Consider the following 20,146-nt stretch of genomic DNA (forward strand, 5'->3'; position numbering starts at 1 on the left):
CAAATAAAATGAGTAACTCTTACAGAAACTTCTAACAGTCATTTGAATTAACAGAAGACAGTCTGACACTTCGGAATAATAGCAGAAAATTGTAGGCCAAAACTTTACATAAGGCCAGAAGCTTGTTAGCGGGGCAGATTTTTTTCTTTTTTTTAATCCCCTTCTTCCCTTGGTGTGAGGAGCATGGTACAGTGACTCTTGAGTCATGATGGGGGCTGAGGTTTTGAGCTCTCTCTCTCACTGCTGTCAGTTGTCCTTCCATTATGCTCATCAAAGTAGTAATTTACTCCTTGCTGTCTTCCCCCTCCCATACTGTCACAAAAGCAGCTATCTGGTTTGATCTACAAGCTTTCTGGCTGATGCACAGGTTCTAAGTTTAGCTGTGTGAGTTACTGCACGTTTTTTCCCAGTTTGAGGAAAGATGTGAGTACCTTTTTCTGCAAACTTATGACTAATTATATTTATGAGCGTCCCTGCTGTCTCTGGGTGCTGTTCACCCAAGGAAAAACTTACAAATCAATAGGTACTCAGCCTGGAGGTTTAAAATTTGAGCTATATGATTTGGTGCAGAGATGAAGTGCCTATTATGTTTTGTGCTATGTTATTCTGTTCACAGTTTCAACTACTTTCTTTAAAAGGCTACCGTAGTAAGGTGCTCACATTTCCGTAGAAATATTTTATGCATTTTAGTATACATGTTATAATTCCCAGCAATTTTGAAAAGGGGTAACAATTCAGTAACAATCACTAGTTTACTAAATACAATAGCTAATCAGAATTTAAGGGTCCCATGGGCTGGCTTCATTGAGAGACAGTTTTTCTGTATGTTTGCTGTTACTTTCTTTTTGTCTTCTGACATAAAAAGGATCATGTGAAAGAACGGTATAGAGAAGATGCAGTCTTGTGGGGTTGGTTTTGAAAGCCAATGAAATGAAGGAAAAGATTATTTTCTCCCTCACAAAGTGAACTTCTTTGTGTTACCAAGTACCCACTTATAGTTCGCTCTTTCTACCAGTAATAAAGCTGGTCCTTCATGATTACATTTTTTGTCTGTTAGATGTTTTCCAGCTTTTCTTACAGGATATGCAGAGTTGATGTTCAGTTCTAGCACAGGTGGGCAGATGCATGCTGCGGTCTGGCTGCCACGGTGGTACCTGTGGTGGTGAAGTGTGTGAGCCTGCCCTGAGAATCCAGGGTATTTCCAAGCCGTGGTTCCATGATGTGAGAGTTTTTGTGGCAGTGCCCTTTCAAACTTTCTACCCCTGCTGTTTTCACCTGTGAGCCTCCTGGCTGGTTTTGGCAGCCTGACTGGGAGGTGCTGTGCTGTGAGCTAGTAGTGAGTGATGCAGCTGTGCAGGGGTGAATTGTGGTGGTGCAACCAAAGACGGGTGTACCAGCTCACAGGAGCTGGTGGGAATTCCTTGGGACAGCAGTGGCTCCAAGACCTCCCTCTCAGGGGACCATGGCCTCAGTTTCTCTGCTCTCTTTGCTGTACGTAGTTGCTCGCTCCATCTCAAGTTTTTGTCAGCATATTATCACGCTGCTAGTGTTGGTTGTGTAACTTGTGTTTTATTTCTTTAAACAATACCTGACAGAGCCTGTCCCACAGGTGGTTCTCACTCCTAAACAGCCATGTCTGCCTTCCTTTCGGTAGTGATGTATGCCTGTGGTGTGTATCACAGTACAGGACCTCGGCTGCATGTGCTGCTTTAATTGATCACTGCCTTCCTCTCTTCTCCATCTCCAGCCATTTGTTCCTGCCCTCTGTGCTGTACCCACACAGGTACTTGCACACCTCTCTGCACTGCTGGATCTAGGAACTGAGCTGGTTTAAAAATAGCCCTTGTTTTTGCTGTGATGGCTTTTACCTGGTTAAGCTCCCCCTGCTGCGGAGGGCTGCGCAAACAGCCGGGCTAGGACACTACACGTTTGGGTGATGTAGTGGTAGGGAAAAAGGATGCTTAATCTAACTTGTGCATTTAACTATGCTGGCTTCTGTTTTCTTTTGGGGCCCCTTAATTTAACCACTTATGGCCTTGATCCTTAAAACAAGCATAATAAATACTCAATTTACTATTCAGCTTACCATTCAATCCATTCATCCGTATTATTCCAACCAGTAGCTGAATCTTACCACCTCCATGTTTTACATAGTACTATGTGTATCTTGGAATATAGATAATCCCAACTGACAGAATATTTTATTAATAGTAGTTTATCCAAAATGCTCAATTTTACTGAATAAATACTTTCTGGTTTGTTTGTTATGAGCTGTTTTGTTAGTGTCTACTGGAAAAAATGGAAAAGGTTATATGCTGGAGAATTACTGGGGTGTTTTTTTTTTCAGGCATGCCATGATCTTAAAAGGTTGTTCAACCCCATAAAACATACAATTTACCCTAAAATAATAATTTAAAAAAAGGCAAAACAAGGGAAAATACTTTTTTGTGTTTGTGTGCTGGACTTCACTGTCCTTCTTCCATATTATTAGTCAGTCCCAGATTTCAGAGAGATCTATCTGTAATTGTGGATTTTTTCCTGGGGTCTCACCTTTGTGTGATTTACGTGTTACTCATGTCAGCTAATCATGGAAATTGTAATGTCTTAGGTGGTCAGCTCCTCTCCTTGCTTCTACATGTCCCACAAAATAACAGAGGAAAGAAAAAACAGCTAGTAACTCTGATTCCTAGGCCCACAAAAAGGGAGAAGAGAACTTTGTCCCTATATGATGCGTCTATATTCTTCTGACTGTTGCACTTAGAAAGAAGGGAAATGGGAGGACTAGAAACTTGTATTTCTGTTGACTTAAGCCCTAGTTTCACAATGGAGTCTGCACTTGTAAGAGTGGACTTTTTGAAAATGCCTAAGCAGGTGATGCCTGACTTCCATGGGAGTTAGGTTCATAACCTGCTTAAATGCTTTTCAAGACCCTACTATAAGTCCCTAATCCTTTCTACTACTTCAGAGTCTTCAATCACTGATACCTGAGCACTTGAGGGGAGCTTTGTATCTGCCATTATTTTAAAATGATGGAACTTGAGGAGGATTTTGTCAATTCAAAACTGATCTCTACAGAAAAATATTTTATTATTTTTAATACAGTCAAAAATGTTGTTCAGACGTACGCCATTGAGCACATGGTTAATGCTTGCTTAGGGCTTTACAGCTTTAGGTATCTATTCAATGGAACAGATGGAAAGTAATTTTAATAGAAGCCCTTGAATGTTTACATATCCAGGTACCTACTTGTCCGCCTAGTGCTAGCCCATATGGAAAGCATTAATGTTTTAAGTACATGTAAGCATACTGGTATTGGTTTAAGTTAAGTTCTTTAGCAGTGTTACTCAGGCAGACTTGTGCACTAAGGGGTTTGCTGTGAGTGGGAAACAACTAAAGGGAGCTCTGAACTGCTGCCTGAGGAATGCCGACATTTGTGATTTCTTCTTTCTGTAAGCATTTAACCAGTTATTCTCTCAGAAGAGAAACTCGTGCTGCCTCTTAACAGCGTTTCATTTGCAGGTTAGGAATATAATGGAGCATAAGGGACATGGGAAGGAATAAAGCAATTTTGGATTGTTACATATTCTACTAGTGAAGTGTTGGCATCGAAGGCATTGGTATATACACTGATACCTGCTTCACTGAGGTCATGATTTTGCTTTGTGCTCATAGTGTTGCTGCTTAATTCCTGAGCTGCTTGAATGATTTAGATAGCAGGTAGTGACAAAAGAGAAACTGATAGATGGGGGATTCAAGGGTGAGACTTTCCCAAGAAGAATGAGCTCACAGCCAGTTTTACAGGGAACGGAATGCATGAGTGTGTAAAATAAAAATAATGCTGGTATTGACATCCTAAATATAGCCCTGGATGTCAGCAACTGATTCAGCTGGTGCTTGCCTTATTCACTGCAGCCTATGGAGTTAAATCACATGGAGACTGTGGTTCCAAGGAACTTAACATATGGTAATCTGATATGTTACCATATGTTATCCTATTAACATATGGAGAAGGATCACAGTCGGTAAGGGAATTTCTAAACCTGAAGTGAAAGGCAGCTGCTCTGGTGTCACTTGCCCTTCTTAGCTTCAGTACCTCTGAGTGCTGCTTGTATAATTAATTGGCTTGGGAGGCTTCCGGGTGAAGAATGCAAACCTGTGCTTGCAGGAGTGCTACCCAAGCGGGAGGATCCTGAGCCAGCGGCAGGCTGATTCAGCAGTTCATCCTCCAGTCAAGTGTTCTGGTCCTTGGCTTGCTCCAACACTGGCTTGGCTTAAATGTCTCAAATAATGTCCACCGCAGGGAGACTTGCATCCCTCTGTTTGGGCTGAATGGCGTCTTCACAACTTGAATTCGCACAGTTTGGTTTGACTAGGAGCTCTGAAAAGACTAATCTGCTGGGTCTTCTGAATGCTTCTATGCTTTGGGTAGAACCTGTTCATTCATGTTAACAGTCCATCTGCTATATATTTTTATGTTACTATTTTGAAATATGTAGGGCCTAAAATACATAGATAAAACTCGTGACAAGGACATAACTCTTTATGATACTCTCAAGTCATATGTTGTAACGAGATATTTTTTTTTTTAACCTACTTCTAAGAATTTGCATCTGTTTTTTTAATGAGTGGAAAACTAAAAAGCTGCAGATACGAAGTTAAAAGCCTGTGCATTCAAAGAGTGATATTTGCCTGAATTATCTAGTCTTCTGTTGTTCCGCCCATTCCCATTTTACTAGTGAATGAAAAGCTGAAATTTGAGACTCCTCATGCCCTCAGGCAGATCTTAGTCAAGTTGCTCAATAGTCACTTCCTTACTGGAAAATTCTCTCTCATCACATGCATGTGTATGATGGTGCACATAGGCAACGCAGTTTGAGACATTAATTTAATGTAGTGTGGGCTCTGTTCTGGATATGTCTTTGTGATCTCGACAAGCGCTTGTATCTCTCCGTCTCTCTGGTTGTCTATGAAAAATGCAAGTTCATGTGAGGTGCATGTAATCTCTTAACATCATATGTGTTTATTGTTCTGTGGGACCAGGCTAACACCTTTCTCCTTTCTCCTCCCTCTTTGTTTCTCTCAGCTAGAGGATGAAATTTCAACTTTGCGGCAAGTGCTAGCAGCCAAAGAAAAGCACCTGGTTGAAATTAAACAAAAGCTTGGCATAAGTTTGATGAATGAACTGAAGCAGAACTTTAGCAAAAGCTGGCATGACATGCAGACAACTTCTGCGTGAGTATAGACCTTGCACAAATTCATCCTTGTATGTTGTGTAGCATGTTGGGGGTATTGTCTTGATGAGCCCTGGTATGAAATTTAGCAATTGAAATACCAGGAGGAGTAGCTGGCAGGGACAAAAATGTCAGGCTTCTCAGAGCAAGGAGTCCTGAAAAAACCCTTCCACAGCAGCAACATGCTTTGCTATTTATGTCGCACCCCAGTCGTGCAAATCACAGCAACTAAAACTTGAGGTCCTGAGAAAGTTGTCTTCCTGTCCAATGACACATTCTCAGAGAGTCCTTACTGAGGAGAGAAGGAACCTTCTTTAATTTCAGTGTATTATATTTTTCAACTTCCAAGAGAGATAATATAAAAAAAAAAAAGGAAAAAAATTACCAAAATATTAGCAACTATTTAAAAAAATAGTACTGTCATCTGAATTGTAAGGAATACTGGCAGGATCAGTTGATGTTTGTTTAATTCCTGCTTTTGGTTGTCCAAAAGAAACAAACAAATGTTGGAGTAATTGTACCATCTTTGAGGTTATCATAAGTCCTACATATGTCGAGTTTTTTGTATTTTCCAGCAGTGTGGTGTTAGGCAAGTCCCTGAAGCCTCTCACAGCCTTGGTTTACCACTGCGCGGAATGTGTAACTAGTTCACAAGAGTTCAGCGAAACTTGCCTTGTGTAATATGTAAGCAGCTTTGGGTTCCCAGGGTGAAAGGTAATGCATAAATATGAAGAATTGTTACTCCACTGCTGTTGTTGAAATGGTTTTAACTTGAAATTATTTTTTTTTGAACCAGACCAATTATACTGTGGAAGTCTGTAGTCTAAGTCAGTTGCTGCCTTCCAGGAGGGTGCCTTTTAAAACTGCACCAGTTCTTGGATGAGGAAGCAGGGGAGGAAGGTAGGGAGGTTATTTGGGCTGCAGCTTCCTGCCAGGAAGTACTGGTCCAAGTCATTTGTCTCACATAAGCAAGGAGTTAAAAATACACATATGGACATAGTGATAAGACCTATCCTGACTCTGCTACAAAAAAAATGTTCAAACCCCGGATAGGTAGTGTTACTTGCAATCTTCAAACACTTTTTGCTCTGTATCTCTCATAAAGTGTCACTGAGAGAGATGGCAAATAAAACCATGAATTCCAAAGCTCTAGGAAGGCCATGATAATTACTGAGGGGCTGGTCTCAGCTTCATACTGATCTTTTATACTTACACATATGAACATGCCATGTTCCTCTAAAACTTTTTGGGCTGAATTAATAGCAACATTGGCAGAAAGAACCACCCACCTTTCATCAAGTGCTGTCTGAAAAGTTACTTGATTTTTTTTTTTTCTTTCTTTTCAATTGACAACTGAATTTGACACCTAGGGAGAAGCAAGAGTGAGCTGCTCCACGACAGAACTCAGCTAGGAGTCGACAGCAAGGCAGGCAGGGCAGTGGCGTCACTCATGAAGAAGCAGTCCCACAGTACCTGAACAAAGAGGGCAGAGCAGGTCCAGTGGCAGTAAACAGGGTCAAGCCAAGAGTTCAGAACTCCAGATGAGTCTGTAGTGATGAGCCAGGTTCAAGGTCAAGCCAGGAAGTCAAATCTGTGAGTCAAGGTCAGTGAGGTACCTGAGCAGATACAGGCACACCAGTAACATAACTCAGGCAAGGACCAAGGGCTTAAGTGCAGTCTAAGCTTTAGTGTACCTCCCAAGTGAAGGGGAGATGTGCCTAACAAGGCTTTTCCCAACTCTTTCTTGCACAGCACTGTCACCACAGTCTTGCCCAAGGTTACACAGTTGTGCAGTGTCAGAGGTGGCCTAATGCCTGGGCGGCCAAACCCATGGGAGTGGGGGGAAGAGTTTGCAGTGCCTCTTGGTGCACTCAAGCCCCTGAGAGAGACTTGGAAAAAATATGTAAAAATGTACATTTTTATATTAAAATAATCACTCTTTGTATTTTAATGAGAAGTCAAATAAGGCATAAACCCCTTAATAGGAAATGCAGTTTGTATGTCTCCTATCTCTAACTTTTGGACAGTTTCTCAGCTTGGTCCTATTTCTCATGACATGTCATTAACATGGCTCAGTGAGGATGTCTGGCTTGTGCTAGGAGAGGGTAGTCTAGAGACACTGAGCTTTCGAAGAGAGGAGAGGCACAAGACATCTGAACTAGAGTTACCGTGAGACACTAGCAAAATTTTGAAACAAAAAGTTTCATTTTTACTTGAAATTTGGTAAAAAAAATTCCAAGACAGCTTTTCATTTTCCTTTCACAATGTTGACATTTTCCACAAGGATAGAGAGAATTAGGAGACTTTATCAGTATGGTAGCTGCTACTTTTTATTTAAGATGTATTTAAGTTTCAAAACCAACAAGCCATTATGTGATGAGTGTCCACAAGTAGTTATGTGGAACTGACCAGCAGGAGTCCGTTTGTGCCCTTGAAAATCCTGATGTTCGTGGTCCAACTGCTATGTAATTCTGGCTGACACTCATGCCAGTACACTGATGCCAGTACAAATCATGGTAATCCGGCATTCTTCAGAATGGATGTGTTAAATCATAGAGGTGATTCATTGTTGCTGCACCAAAATAGCAATGGGATAGCATTACTCACCAAGATTCTCTGATTTAGTAAGTATGAAAAGCCTGTTTTAAAAAATAGAAGTTCAAAATATTTACATGCCTGTACTTTAGGCTTCTAAATCCACAATTAGTCATTTTAAAATTTAAAGAGACCTGGTTTTAAGGAGGCAAATTTTGCTTTCACTCAGTCTTACTGGGTTTTGTAGCTGCTGTGCTTTTCTGGAAGTTAAAACCACTTTTCTTTAATAGGGTACTTTTGAAAGCCACAGAGAGCAATAAAGCATCAAATTTTTGTCCTCTTAATAATCTTTTTAAGCTCTCCATTTAGGGGTGCATTCTTAGGGTTAAAGTGGAATTAGAGACAGAGGGGTGGACTTCTCTCAGAAACAGTTCTGGAAAGGGTGTCTGAACAACTAGTTAAGACTCATGACCTAACTCACAGGATGGATGCCACCTGGAATGACTAAATTTAAACTTGAGATTCTGACTATTTTTAAGCATTTACATTTTTAATGGTTGGCCATGGGTAGCTCAGGAGTTAGCCTGAGCATGCTTGAGATGTACATGTCAGAAATTGTCATTAAAGGATTGCTATGATTAAACAGAAAAAAAAAATAAAGTAATAGTTTTCATACTGAGGAAAGCTAGAGCTGGAGGTCAATAGGCTGATGTCCTCCATAGATTGAAGATTATGTCAGGCTCAACACACAGTTCTGTACAAAGTCTGTTTCCTTGTCATTAATTCATGCTTTAAGGTATGCAAAAGCAATTCTAACTACCTCTAGTAAGACATTACATTTGCAGCAGTAATGTGCAGCTTTTTTTCTATCAAATCAGCTTTTTTTATCACCTTTGTTTTTCTCTAAAGAAAACCTGTAATGTTGTTTACATTTTTCACCCTTGTATGAAATACACCTGGAAGTCATTCACTTATTATGATGACCAGAATCATAATGCATTTTTCAAGTTCCGTGTTAATTTCCTCTGCTATTCTTCAGTGCACTGATTTTTTAGTATAATCTATGTGTTAGGGAAAGCAGCAGGTTCTACTATAGAGGATATCAGTAACTAGAGAGCAAATGATTGCCTCAACTTTAATTTGCTTTCATGGTGGTAAAGCATTCAACTGGAATGACTTCTCCCACACACCTTTTTAAAGATTGGGTTTCCAGTGAATAGAGGTGGGTGGATATTCAGATAGCTTCTAGAAATGCAGGTTTTATATTTATATTTTAAACATAGATAATTCATTCTTATTTAGATGCTAGAAGCAGGGTAATGTTGATGGATTTCAAGGTTATTTATTTTAGCTTAAGAAATCATTAAAAATGTCTTTACAGGGATATTTACAAAGATCATAATTGAGCTTTTCTAATTAACGTTTTGCTACAAAGGAAAGGTTTTATGTAACCTAAATGCAGTATGTTTACTTAGTTAAAGCTGGTTGATTGGTGGTGCTTCAGTAGAGTTCCCACAGCTCTCTCTAGCCTTCTGTACTTCAGATTTTCACTGTGTAGTGCATTAAGGTAAAAAGATAGCTTCTATAAAGATTGACCTAGTTTTATACAGAATCACAGAATAGTTGAGGTTGACAGTGATGTCAGGAGACTGTCTAGTCCAACTCCCCATTTCAGAGCAGGGTCAGCTAAAGCAGGGTGCTCAGGACTGTGTCCAGTGAGGTTTTGAATATCTCTGAGGATGGAGACTCTACAGGCTCTCTGGGCAACCTGTTCCAGCATTCTGTTACCCTTACTGTGAAACCCCTTTTCCTTTTGTTTAAATATTTCTTGCATTCAATTTGTGCCCATTGCCTCTTGCACTTTCACTAGATACCACTGAGCAGAGTTTGGCTCTATCTTGTTTACTCCCTTTCATCGGGTTATTTATACACATTGATGAGATCCTCCCATGAGCCTTCTCTTTTCTAGGTTGACCGGTCCCAGCTTTCTCAGCCTTTCCTCATATGAGAGATGCTCCAATCCCTTAGCAGTCTTTATTGCCCTTCGCTGGACGTGCTCCAGTATGTCCATGTCTGCCTTGTGCTGGGAATTGCAGAACAGGACCCAGCACTCCAGGTGTGGCCATAACCAGGGCTGAGTAGAGGGAAAGGGTCACCTCCCTTGACCTGTAAACACTCTTCCTAATTCAGCCCAGGATATTGTTAGCCACCTTTGCTGTGAGGGCGCATTGCTGAATCATGTTCAGCTTGTTTACCAGGACCCCAGGTCTTTTTCTGCAAGGCTGCTTTCCAGCTGGTTGATCCCCAGCCTCTACTGGTGCATGGGGTTATTAATCCCAAACTGCATTTCCCTTTGTTGAACTTCCCGAGACTCCTGTTGCCTCATTTTTTTCCAGACAGTCAAGGTCCCAAGTAATAGTATTCTTCAATGCCGTTACAGAATTACATTGCATTATATGTGGAGAAGGTTACAAGGGTTAATTTATCCTCCTCACCAGTCCCTCACATGAAGCACTAAGGACATAGATCCACAGGATACCTTGGCCTTTGCCAAGCATTTATGTTTGTAGCCATGCTCAGCTTTGTCCCTCAGCTTTTAATCTGGTGCTTTTCTGTACTTCTCTGGAAAAAAACATTATAGTAGGACATTATAGTGTTGCCCTCTTGGGAGAGATTTCAGTACTACTGAGTTTCTAAGGAGCAGTTGTATCTGTAAAATTGCCCACCAATAACCTCACTCTAGCCTAATAGTTCCCAGAAGCTCCTTTGTCATTCTTTCTTGAAATGTTAGCAACTGTTAGAAGGCATAAGCCTCCTCTGTTTTAAATTGATAACTTTTCAACCCGTGGAAGGAATAGTAATATAACTACAGAGGTAACTTCTAGGGAGATGAAAATGGTTGGTTTTGCTACTAAACCCTCCAAAAAACAATACTCCAGACATTCAGACCACTGTAAGCAGCAGTTCTGCCATGGCCAATAAATTATTAGAATAGCTAAAAACTTAAAGAAAAGGGCTGTAGTAGTGAAATGAAGTGAAAAGTCTCAAAGCCCATATGTACTTAGTGATTCCAGCCAGGGGATTGAGAAGCCTTTGATATGATGGAAGGTGGACCCATGCAAGACTGCCGTCTAGGACAGGAATCTCGCAAAGCTATGTTTTCAAAATGACTTTCCATCTTTTGCCCTCACAGACAAAAATTGTCACTTGGTGTAGAAAGGGAAAATCTCATAAATTAGAGGCCAGAATCAAGAGAACTGTAAGTGCTAGCTCTGAACAGTGTATCTTCTAGACAGTGCCTGGGGCTTTCTCAGGTGGAGGCTGTCTTTTGAAACCTTTTTAGGAAGGTTTTGATAATACATGAGATTTGGGACAAGAGCATTCAACACGGGCTTGGCCTTCCCCTCCAGAGAGAGAATAAAGATCTCTTTGTTGGCTACTGGTTGAAAACTATGTGAGCAAGCTTAGTTCTGCTGATAGGGAGCCTGAGGACAATTGTATGGGTTTCCACAAGTAGTGGGAACATAATATTTTGTAGTTCAAGTTTCTGCCAGGTGATGAGAGAATAGAAAGTAATAGTTGTGTTGTATGTGTTTTAGACTTACAATCTACGGTACCTGCAGTCTCCATTAGTATAATTTTAAATATATAGTAATGTGTTCCAGAGGTTCAGAATTTTCTCAGGAAGTCAGGTATAATTTGTGGACAACCACAGTCCTACTGTGACTTTTAGGAATTCAGTATACCATGTTCCCACACACATACTTGTTATGAGTGGTAGTAAAAGAAATGTGGGTGGTTTTGTTCATTGCAATGTGTAATCACCTTTTGACATTTTCTTCTCTGAATTTGCAAGTAAATGTAGCAGTTTTGTAAGTGAAGAAATTGCATGTTGGCTTTAGCAAGCACATTACCTATGTGTGAGCCCGTGCTGCATGGAAGTAAAGGGAGCCTGTCACTTCCACTGACTTTGTGTCCTTTGGGTCAGATCAGGCAATGTTTGTGCCTTCTTCAAAGATAATTTTTTTGCTGCTTTTCCACATGGATCTCTGGCCACTGGAAGGGTGGAGTAGTGAGGTTGGAGAAAGGACTTTGAGCAGTTAACTTCATTTATTCTCATTGTCCCTTTTCTAAAAGATATATGTCCGCTTGTTTACACCAGAACCTTCAGCTAATGGAAATTCCCCAGCAAGGTCAGGTGATCTGTTCCAGATCAATGAATATAGTGTTAGTTTCTCAGGAAAAAACCCACTGTGATTGTCATTGGGCACCAGAAAATACATCCACATATATTATAGTTATCTGTATGTATGTATATCTAACTGTAAGGAGGGGAGGGGAGGCCTGAGCGTAAACTGGAATCTCTGAAATGACCAGAATTAAAAATTTCTGGGAAAGTGTCAGTGGAAAGGGGGCAGGGGATAGGGAAGGAATGGAAAAGCAAAGGAAAGGTAAAAATGGAAGGAAAAGGAAAAACAGAAGTGAAGCAAAAGGAAAGAGAAAGAAGGAAAAGGAAAGGAAGGAAGAAAGGGAGAGGAATGGAGAGGAAGGAAAAGGAGGAAGAGGAGAAAGGAAGGGGAAGAAAGGAAAAGGGAGGCTGGGATATGTTTAATCTCCATAATTTTGTTGATCTAGTGCACAGTACAGAGCCCAAAGACAGCGTTACTGGCATAGTTTAAGGTGTGATGAACTGTGAAGTTTTGGCCTGGAATGTCTTAAGGTTAATGTGCTTAAGCCAACATATTGTGGCTTTTCTACCTGGAGATTAACTGTACCACAACTGCTTGTTTTTCCCCTGTTCTGTGCTGCGTTGCACAAATAGTGCCTTTCACACAATTGTATCCCTGATTTTTCCCAAGTTTTTGAAGATTACAATGCAGGGCAGCACGGGATATTTTTGACCTTTGTCTGGTACCTTTCCTAACCCGTGACTCCAGCCTATGGAACAGTCATCATCCGTGTGCTGCGCACAGACTTCTGGCTGCAGGCAGGTCCCCTGCGACCTGCAGAGGTTTGGTTCCCTCAGGTCTGTCCTTCTCTCTGGGAGAGGAACTACCTGGGGTATACTTCCTTTGACTGATGTAGGCAGCACAGTTTCAGTTAATTCTTAACATGCCTGGCAAAGGGAAGAATGTCTAAAAAAGTACATCTGTCGTCATTTGGTTTTGAGTTGGAATCAATTTCAGGTGAGCACTAAAAAAAACCACCAACCCCACAACACCTTAGAGTTCATTTGTGGGCAAAATGGCAATATGAATGCTCTTAGAGAATGTTTTATGTACACGTTATCTGCCATTCATATATGCTTTTATTTCCTTTGAGCACTAGCATAATTTAGTTAATGATGAGCCCCGTTTTCCCCAGAAAATCAACAGAAAAATAGTTTTCTAGCTGAGAGTTTCTCAGCGACCCAGATGCTTTACGTTGATTCCAGAAATGTCATCCTTACACTGACTAATGGTTTCAAAACTAAAAAGAAGCATGCTCCATAGGGCATGGCTTGTGCTACCAGGCTCTGCTCTACTGTATGGTTTTGTTGTTAATTGTTTGCATTTTGTTGCATCTTATGTAAGTTTTATCACAGAAGAGAGTTTCTCAAATGGATTAATTTTGCCAGCAAGCATTGATGGAGAGGCACAATGCTGAATGAAGATGTACTAATTAGCAGATGTACTAATTTTACAGAAGCTGAATTTAAATTCTTTATAATTTACCGTAGTAGGTTGCATGTGCAGCTTGCAGAGTTAGATTTAACTCTGCCATGTGATGGGCAATTCTGTACTGAGTTGAGATGAGATCAAATAGCATGTGGTATGATTATCCTGTCTTATCCTGCAGACAATGTTGGTCATTTAAATGTCTAGTCCTCTGACCTCTCTGTATGTCTGCTGCCTGGCTATATTCTAGCTGAAGCACTATTTCCTTTGCACATTGTGTTTTATGAAACAGTATCTTCTTTCATTTGCTTTCACTGGCTGTAAAAATCAGCTAGCGAGACCTGGTTGTCATTATAGTACAATCTAAATGCAGTATATGAAACTGTCAGGTGAAAACGCAGTCAAAATATGTTGCAAATCTACTTTGCCCAATTAGTATGTTACAGTACTGGAGATGTGAGTTATCTTTAAAGCTTCTTTTAAATGTGTTGGGCATATTATCAGAATATAACTGCAAATCAGCATATTTTATCATAGCCTCTATAATCAGTTTTATAAACAATTGCTTTTGTTAGAGAAATACCCTATTTCAAAAACCAAACTAGAATTGGAAGTTGATGGATGAAATTCTTAGGTCAATGTCATGTAAAAAGCTAATATTGAAAGTTACACAGGTGAGTTTCATTTACAAGTTTACAATTGTGACAGCAATTCACATACTATGTTTGTTTAACCCTTCTTGTCTATGAAATAGATTATAAATATTTACTGCTAAGTGAAAAATACGAGATGTGATCCTTGTTGGCCACTACCAGCAATTCTTCTGTGCTATGGAGTATGTTTAGATGCCACAAAAACAGAGAAGGCATTCCTACTCTAACTGCATAAATGAAGTAGCTTGTTTCTGCTTTTACTGATGCTACTGGGCATCTGGCATAATGCTGTTAAGCTCAGGGAGGTTATGGTGACTTTGTATTAGTGTAAGAAAGGCACAGAGCTATAGGTGGTGTTTCTTGAATCTCTGTGTCCTATATTCTCTGAGTTTGTTTCTGCTGGAGCTTTTCTACCTTAAGGTTGGGGGTTACCGACCTTATTTCAGCTGATGGCTGACAGCCTGTTGAGATGCTGTCACCTGTCCCGATGAGCTGGGTGGTCAGTACATGCCTAAAGATTGCCAGCAATGGCTGCTCAAAGGGTGAGTGTGCAGGTATTGTAGATGACTTAGCATGTTGGAGCAGTTGGTGGTGTTAGGAGGACTTACGCCGTATGTACGGCACTTTTTCCAAGGAAATGTAGGTAGGTCTTAACTGGAATATTCAACTTTATTTCTACTCTTGACGGTATCTGAAAATTATGTAAGCTGTTCAGTGCATTAAAATAAAACTGCAAACTGGCGTGTGTTACACACGGATATGCAAACTGCTGGCTCAGATTATTAATGTTACGCACAACTGAGGAGATTCCCCGAGGTCAGAGAGAATATGTTGAAGAGATCATTGTTACCAGAGTGTTTGGCAAGGTATCAAATGAATGCTGTAAATATGACATAACTATGATGATAAAAATATCTGAGCCAAAATACTGTGCTGTATATCAATACAGAGCATAACTAACTACAGGAAGGCAATGTGCTCTGTGGAAAGATACTTTATTTATGAAGAAGGCATAGTGATATGCATAATGGTGGAGAGGTAGGGATGGAGGGCCTTGATTTTTAAGCTAACTATCAGTGAGCTCTACTAAGATGCAAATTACTGTTTCTTGTCTCTGCTGCCAGGCATTGCACCTTGCGCTGCATTTTTACCTTTGTTATTTTGTTGTTCCTTAAAGCTCTTCTTCAGCATTGCTGAAAGGAGGAGGGGTTCATGTCAAAGGTCATTTTTGCTGAAGTTGGTGCTGAAAAAAGACCAGTTGTGTAACAGTCTTAGCTGGATTTACGCTGTTACATAATGACGAAAGCATTAGGAACCTAAATGCAGTCTCTGTGTCTTCCTTGCTAGTGGAAATACTGGGGGGGATGTTGGGTTTATGGGATTTACAGAGAAAACACAATATTAGTTGGAATGCCAAAATCAGTGTCATTTCAGCCAATTCCCAGAACCTGTGTTCTGACCAGTGTAATGTTCAGAAATACATAGGGGACTCTAATATTTCTCAATTAAAGTTGAGTCTGTCTGCTGCATGGGGCATTTGGGACTGTTCTCTTAACAGTTTTACACAGTGTGAAGAACCTGCAACAGAAAGGTAAGACATGGAGATCTTTTGTCAGAGAGCTAAATATGCCTGTGAATAAAATTAACTCCAAGGTGTCTTTTTCAAAAAATCAGTTCAGAAGGATATCTGCAAAGTATTTTACTATGTACAGTCAACCTGTACATAAATAGGTTCTGCTACCAAGGACATTTTAGACATGGAAGTCAAGTGTTGGCCTTCATTTAGTCATCAGCAAAATTCCACCTGTGCTGAATGGTTTAGGATGCTTCTCTGTTAGGAAAATGTCTAAAGGCTTGTATGCCACAGGCATTAGAATATTTGATTTCAATTTTCTTTTCATAGGCAATGCTTATCAAAAAGCTACATGCTCATAGTTTGACTGAAGCATCATTAATGTCTATTTTAGGGTCTCATCTCACTCTAGTTTATATGAGAGTATGTCCACTGACAGCAAGAGAATGACGAAGTTATTAAACTAGTTAAGCTAGAGAATGAGGCCTCAGTGAAGTAAGAACGTTGCAGTCTTGCTGCATCCAGGGACAGACTGGCTGAGGAGAAAGGAGACCCAGTGAAAACAATCTTTTCAGTCTTCTCTGTATTCCACCAGAATAAATAAAACAGGCATAATCCATGCTCCTTCCTTTCTAATTAAAATTTGTGCTGCTTCTGTCACTGTCCCAATGTTTTAGCCCTTGTTGTCATTCAACATTGTGCATGTGATTGATTCAGCTTGTCTAACTCTGGGTTTCTATAGATTTGGTACCCTAGTCTTAAGTTGCTTGCAGTAGACTGCCTTGCTAATCAGTGAAAACAGAAACAAGCATCTTCATAGAAGGAGCCGTTTCACTTGGCAGTTTTAGAACTTGTTAGGTCAGTAGTCTGGGAAGTATTTTGTGGCTTAGGAACATAAATCAAAATACTTGTGTTGGGGAAAATTAATTGTTGATAGAATATTGTCTGAAAGAATAGAGCATCTGCCTTCTAACCTGTGGTTTGTAAAGCACAGTCCTCAACAGAGGACTTTCAGCAATAGGTACTGCTAGGGCTAGAAGTACCTGACGTAAAATGTGATGTGCCATATTGCAAATGTTAATCTTCTCTGATTTCCCCTCCTGCCTCCACAAAGTTATATTGCTTTCATATACCTAAAAGTAAGAAGAATATACTCTGTTTCAGGAATTAGGCAGTGGGATTTTTTTTTTATTAATCTCCGGTGTATTTTGGTACACATTAGCAATATTACAGATTTTGTTTAAAGGAGAATTAGAACCAGTGGAATCGTATTTTTTTATTTTTCATGATCATTTCTTCAGTTCTTGCCTGCCAACGGACACCACAGGATACAAGACTGATTGTAATGTGCTCTCCTTTTGTTACTAGGTCTGTACTTCTAATTCTGAGCTTGTCTGTGTCACTGGGAGTATCAGATAATTTGCTTGGAAGGAAACCTCTGACATGCTGAGAGTTAGTTTACTCAGCAAAAAAGCATCTGTGCAGAAAAGCTTATTGATTACTCTGAGAATGCAACTTAACTGTACTGAAAGGTCTATGTGGGTCAGAGCATATATTCTGGATTAGTAAATTGAGATGATTCTGTGTTTGAATGTGTATGCTATATGTGAAATGAATGATGCCTAAAAGGATTCAGTCCCATTAAGAATATAAATTCACTGTCTAGATTGTTTCATCTTTCTTTGTCTCTCCCAAAACCTTCTTCCTTTAAAGAAATTTAAAAAAAGTAAAATTGTAACAGATAGAAACAGGTTTGATCAATTTTTGTCTAATTTGAAATATCAACACATCATTTTGAAGTGTATCTGTTAAAGGTACCTAATATGAGTATGTATGCAACAGCAGAGCTGTGTATGTCCTGATTCTCTTCTGTGCTTTAAGACAGCAGGTTTTGCTACCAAGTCAGTGTCTGCTGCAAGAATGCTTATTTAATGTAAACATTATCTTCTGTAAACAGAAATTGTATCAAACAGGTATTCAACAAATCACTGCACTCTACTTTTAAACAGCTTGCGCTGACCTGCTCAGGAGATGTTATCTGCAAGGGGGAGAGACACAGTGAAGGATTGCTCTGGAGAGTGTTTTGCTCACATTAGGATTAAACTGCACTTAGGAAGCTGTGCAGAAGCGGGCATCTTTGTAATTTGTTTTGTGCTACAGTTACTATGTTTCTTACCCTTTCAGTGGATGGGACCTTAAGATGTGGAAATAAGGGAAAAGGGGATTAATTGCAGGGGATTCTGGCCTCTCTTTTTTTAATACTATTTCTGTTCTATTTTTTGTTTCCAGTTACAAGAAAACACATGAGACCCTGAGCCATGCAGGACAAAAAGCAACAGCAGCTATCAGCAATGTAGGAACTGCTATCAGCAAGAAGTTTGGAGATATGAGGTACAGGGATCTCCTGCTTCTCTGGTCTTATTTTGAGGACAAAAAGTATAAGTCATCTGTCAGCTCTTCCTTTCCTTCTACATTAGTGTTTTAAAGGTTCAAGTAGTTTGTAGTCAGAGTATTTTATGACATTCATGATGTCAACCAAAAAGAAGGGATAAGAATGAATGAAGATATAATTCTTATTTGAGTCCTGGTTTAAAAAAAAAAAGTGCAATCTGAAATCCCTTTGGAATAATTTTGCAAGCTCAAGGAAAAGTACAAGTAAAATGGAACAAAAAATAGCTGTTAGATCTTTATTAACCCAATTTTATTCATACTTGAATTCTGGAGACCAACATCATCTGAAGAAAACAAGCCTGCCTTGGAGCTACTTGTAGAAAGATAAATCAAAAAAATATTTCAAGTTATTTTTTATCAGCTTTTTCAAGATGTAGAAAGGCAAAGTTTTGTTCTGCAGTTGTATGTATAAAAAAAGATACGATGAAAGTAACAGGAGTTGTAGTCAGGAGAAAAATGGTCGCTTAAATGCAACTTAAATGTCAGGCTTTATATTGTTGATGTATCTTTGAAAGTGTTGATCTTAAAGTTCCTCAGAATGAGAGCATAAATGAAGAAATCGTACCCTGTAAACCAGCACTTCAGTTTTCAGCTTGGTAGCAGGATTACAGAACTTCTTCTCAGGTATATCAGGGAGTTCATTTTTTGTGATGAAATAAATGGACATGGGTAACTCTACAATATATTGTTTAAGCTGCAGAATTAGGGTCTCATTTATTAGAGATATTGGTATGTACTCACTTTTTTGTTCATTTTGTGATGTATGAGGTAACCATATCCTAAGATCTGTGTGAATCTATTTTACAGTATTTCAAATATGTATGGTTGGGGGTTTTTTGCTGCAAATAGCTGAAGCATAGTTCTTGGCAGCTAAAACTTATTTTTTCCACTTTTTTTTATATCTGTATCTTAAGAAATCTTTAGAGTCACTCCTTTATACCTACCTTTTACATACAGCTTAATAAACCCTCTACAGAAGTACTACTGTTTTTCTAGGTGAAACTAAAAAAGGAAAATCTTCATCACTGTATGATCTGCTTTACAGTGTCTTTTTCCACATTGCAGTTTAAAATGGAACTCTAGTGAGTGACTTGCAGCCAGGGTATGAACATAAACTAAGAATGGTTTGACTCGATACAGTTAAACATCCATAGGCAGTATATGCCTATAAAAGGATATAAGAATAAGGAGGCGTGCAGTTGCATTTTCCTAGTACATTTTTTTAGCATTCAGCAGTCTGAGAGCTGAAAACTTTCTAAAACAGAGGTTTGAGCTTTCATTTAAAAGTCTTTGAAGGGTTTTTCTTCATGAATTTTTTTTTTTTAATTTATTTTAACTTCTATGAACTTTTGGCATTCATAACACCTCATGTCTCCTCAGATGAACAGATAGTTATATATAAAGAAGTGTGTGGTTTATTTGTTCGTTCATTCATTCCCTATTCTGAGTTTCCCTGGTCTTTCCTTTGATGCCTTCTGGCTCTTCTATTACGATGAACAGTGAGTGTAGTCCTTCTGCTGTCCTTCATGTCACTCATGATTTCCTGTGGTTTTATCGTATTTCACTTCAGTTCCCTCTTTTCCGGGCTGAGGCTCCAGTTGCATGAGTTGCTTTCACAAGCCTTTTTCCTACCTTTGTTTAGTCTTCCTGCCTTCTCTGCATTTATAGTCCTATTCTGTATTTTTGAGAAATGCATGAGATGTGTGTGCTGCATGTGGCACCAACATATCCTCCATTTCATTTTCTGTTCTTTCCTAACACTTACTCCTGTAAAAAAGACAAGCCCACTGCTCAGTGAACAGGTCATGTTGCTGCTTCCATGCTTTAGATCCTACAGCAGCGACCAAAGAGCTGGTGTGCTGATACCTCGAACACTGGCTCTTGATCATAGAGAGAAGGATGACTGGCAGTTCAGTACTTCTCAGGTCCTGTTGCTTGTGCTTTGCATAGGGTGTGAGATTAACTGCAAAGGCAGAAACATCTTCATTGTAATCTAGCATGTTTTTCTTTAATATTTCCCTTTAATTAATCACTGTTACCAAATTC

The 20,146-nt window shown here is 39.5% G+C and overlaps 1 protein-coding gene across 4 annotated transcripts in view; it reads left to right on the forward strand.

The window, feature by feature from the left end:
• TPD52L1 (TPD52 like 1) overlaps nucleotides 1-20,146 on the forward strand; it is a 61,460-nt gene that overhangs the window by 24,781 nt on the left and 16,533 nt on the right. For 3 of the 4 annotated variants that reach the window (XM_069805169.1, XM_069805171.1, XM_069805173.1), the window contains exons 3-4: nucleotides 5,084-5,232; nucleotides 17,939-18,040. In XM_069805169.1, the coding sequence (XP_069661270.1) occupies nucleotides 5,084-5,232; nucleotides 17,939-18,040 (251 nt within the window). Of the gene's footprint in view, nucleotides 1-5,083; nucleotides 5,233-15,425; nucleotides 15,668-17,938; nucleotides 18,041-20,146 lie in introns of those variants that run through there. The other variant, XM_069805172.1, reaches the window with a different exon arrangement.

The sequence above is a fragment of the Haliaeetus albicilla genome, chromosome 17, assembly GCF_947461875.1.
Source record: "Haliaeetus albicilla chromosome 17, bHalAlb1.1, whole genome shotgun sequence".
NCBI classification, from domain to species: domain Eukaryota; kingdom Metazoa; phylum Chordata; class Aves; order Accipitriformes; family Accipitridae; genus Haliaeetus; species Haliaeetus albicilla.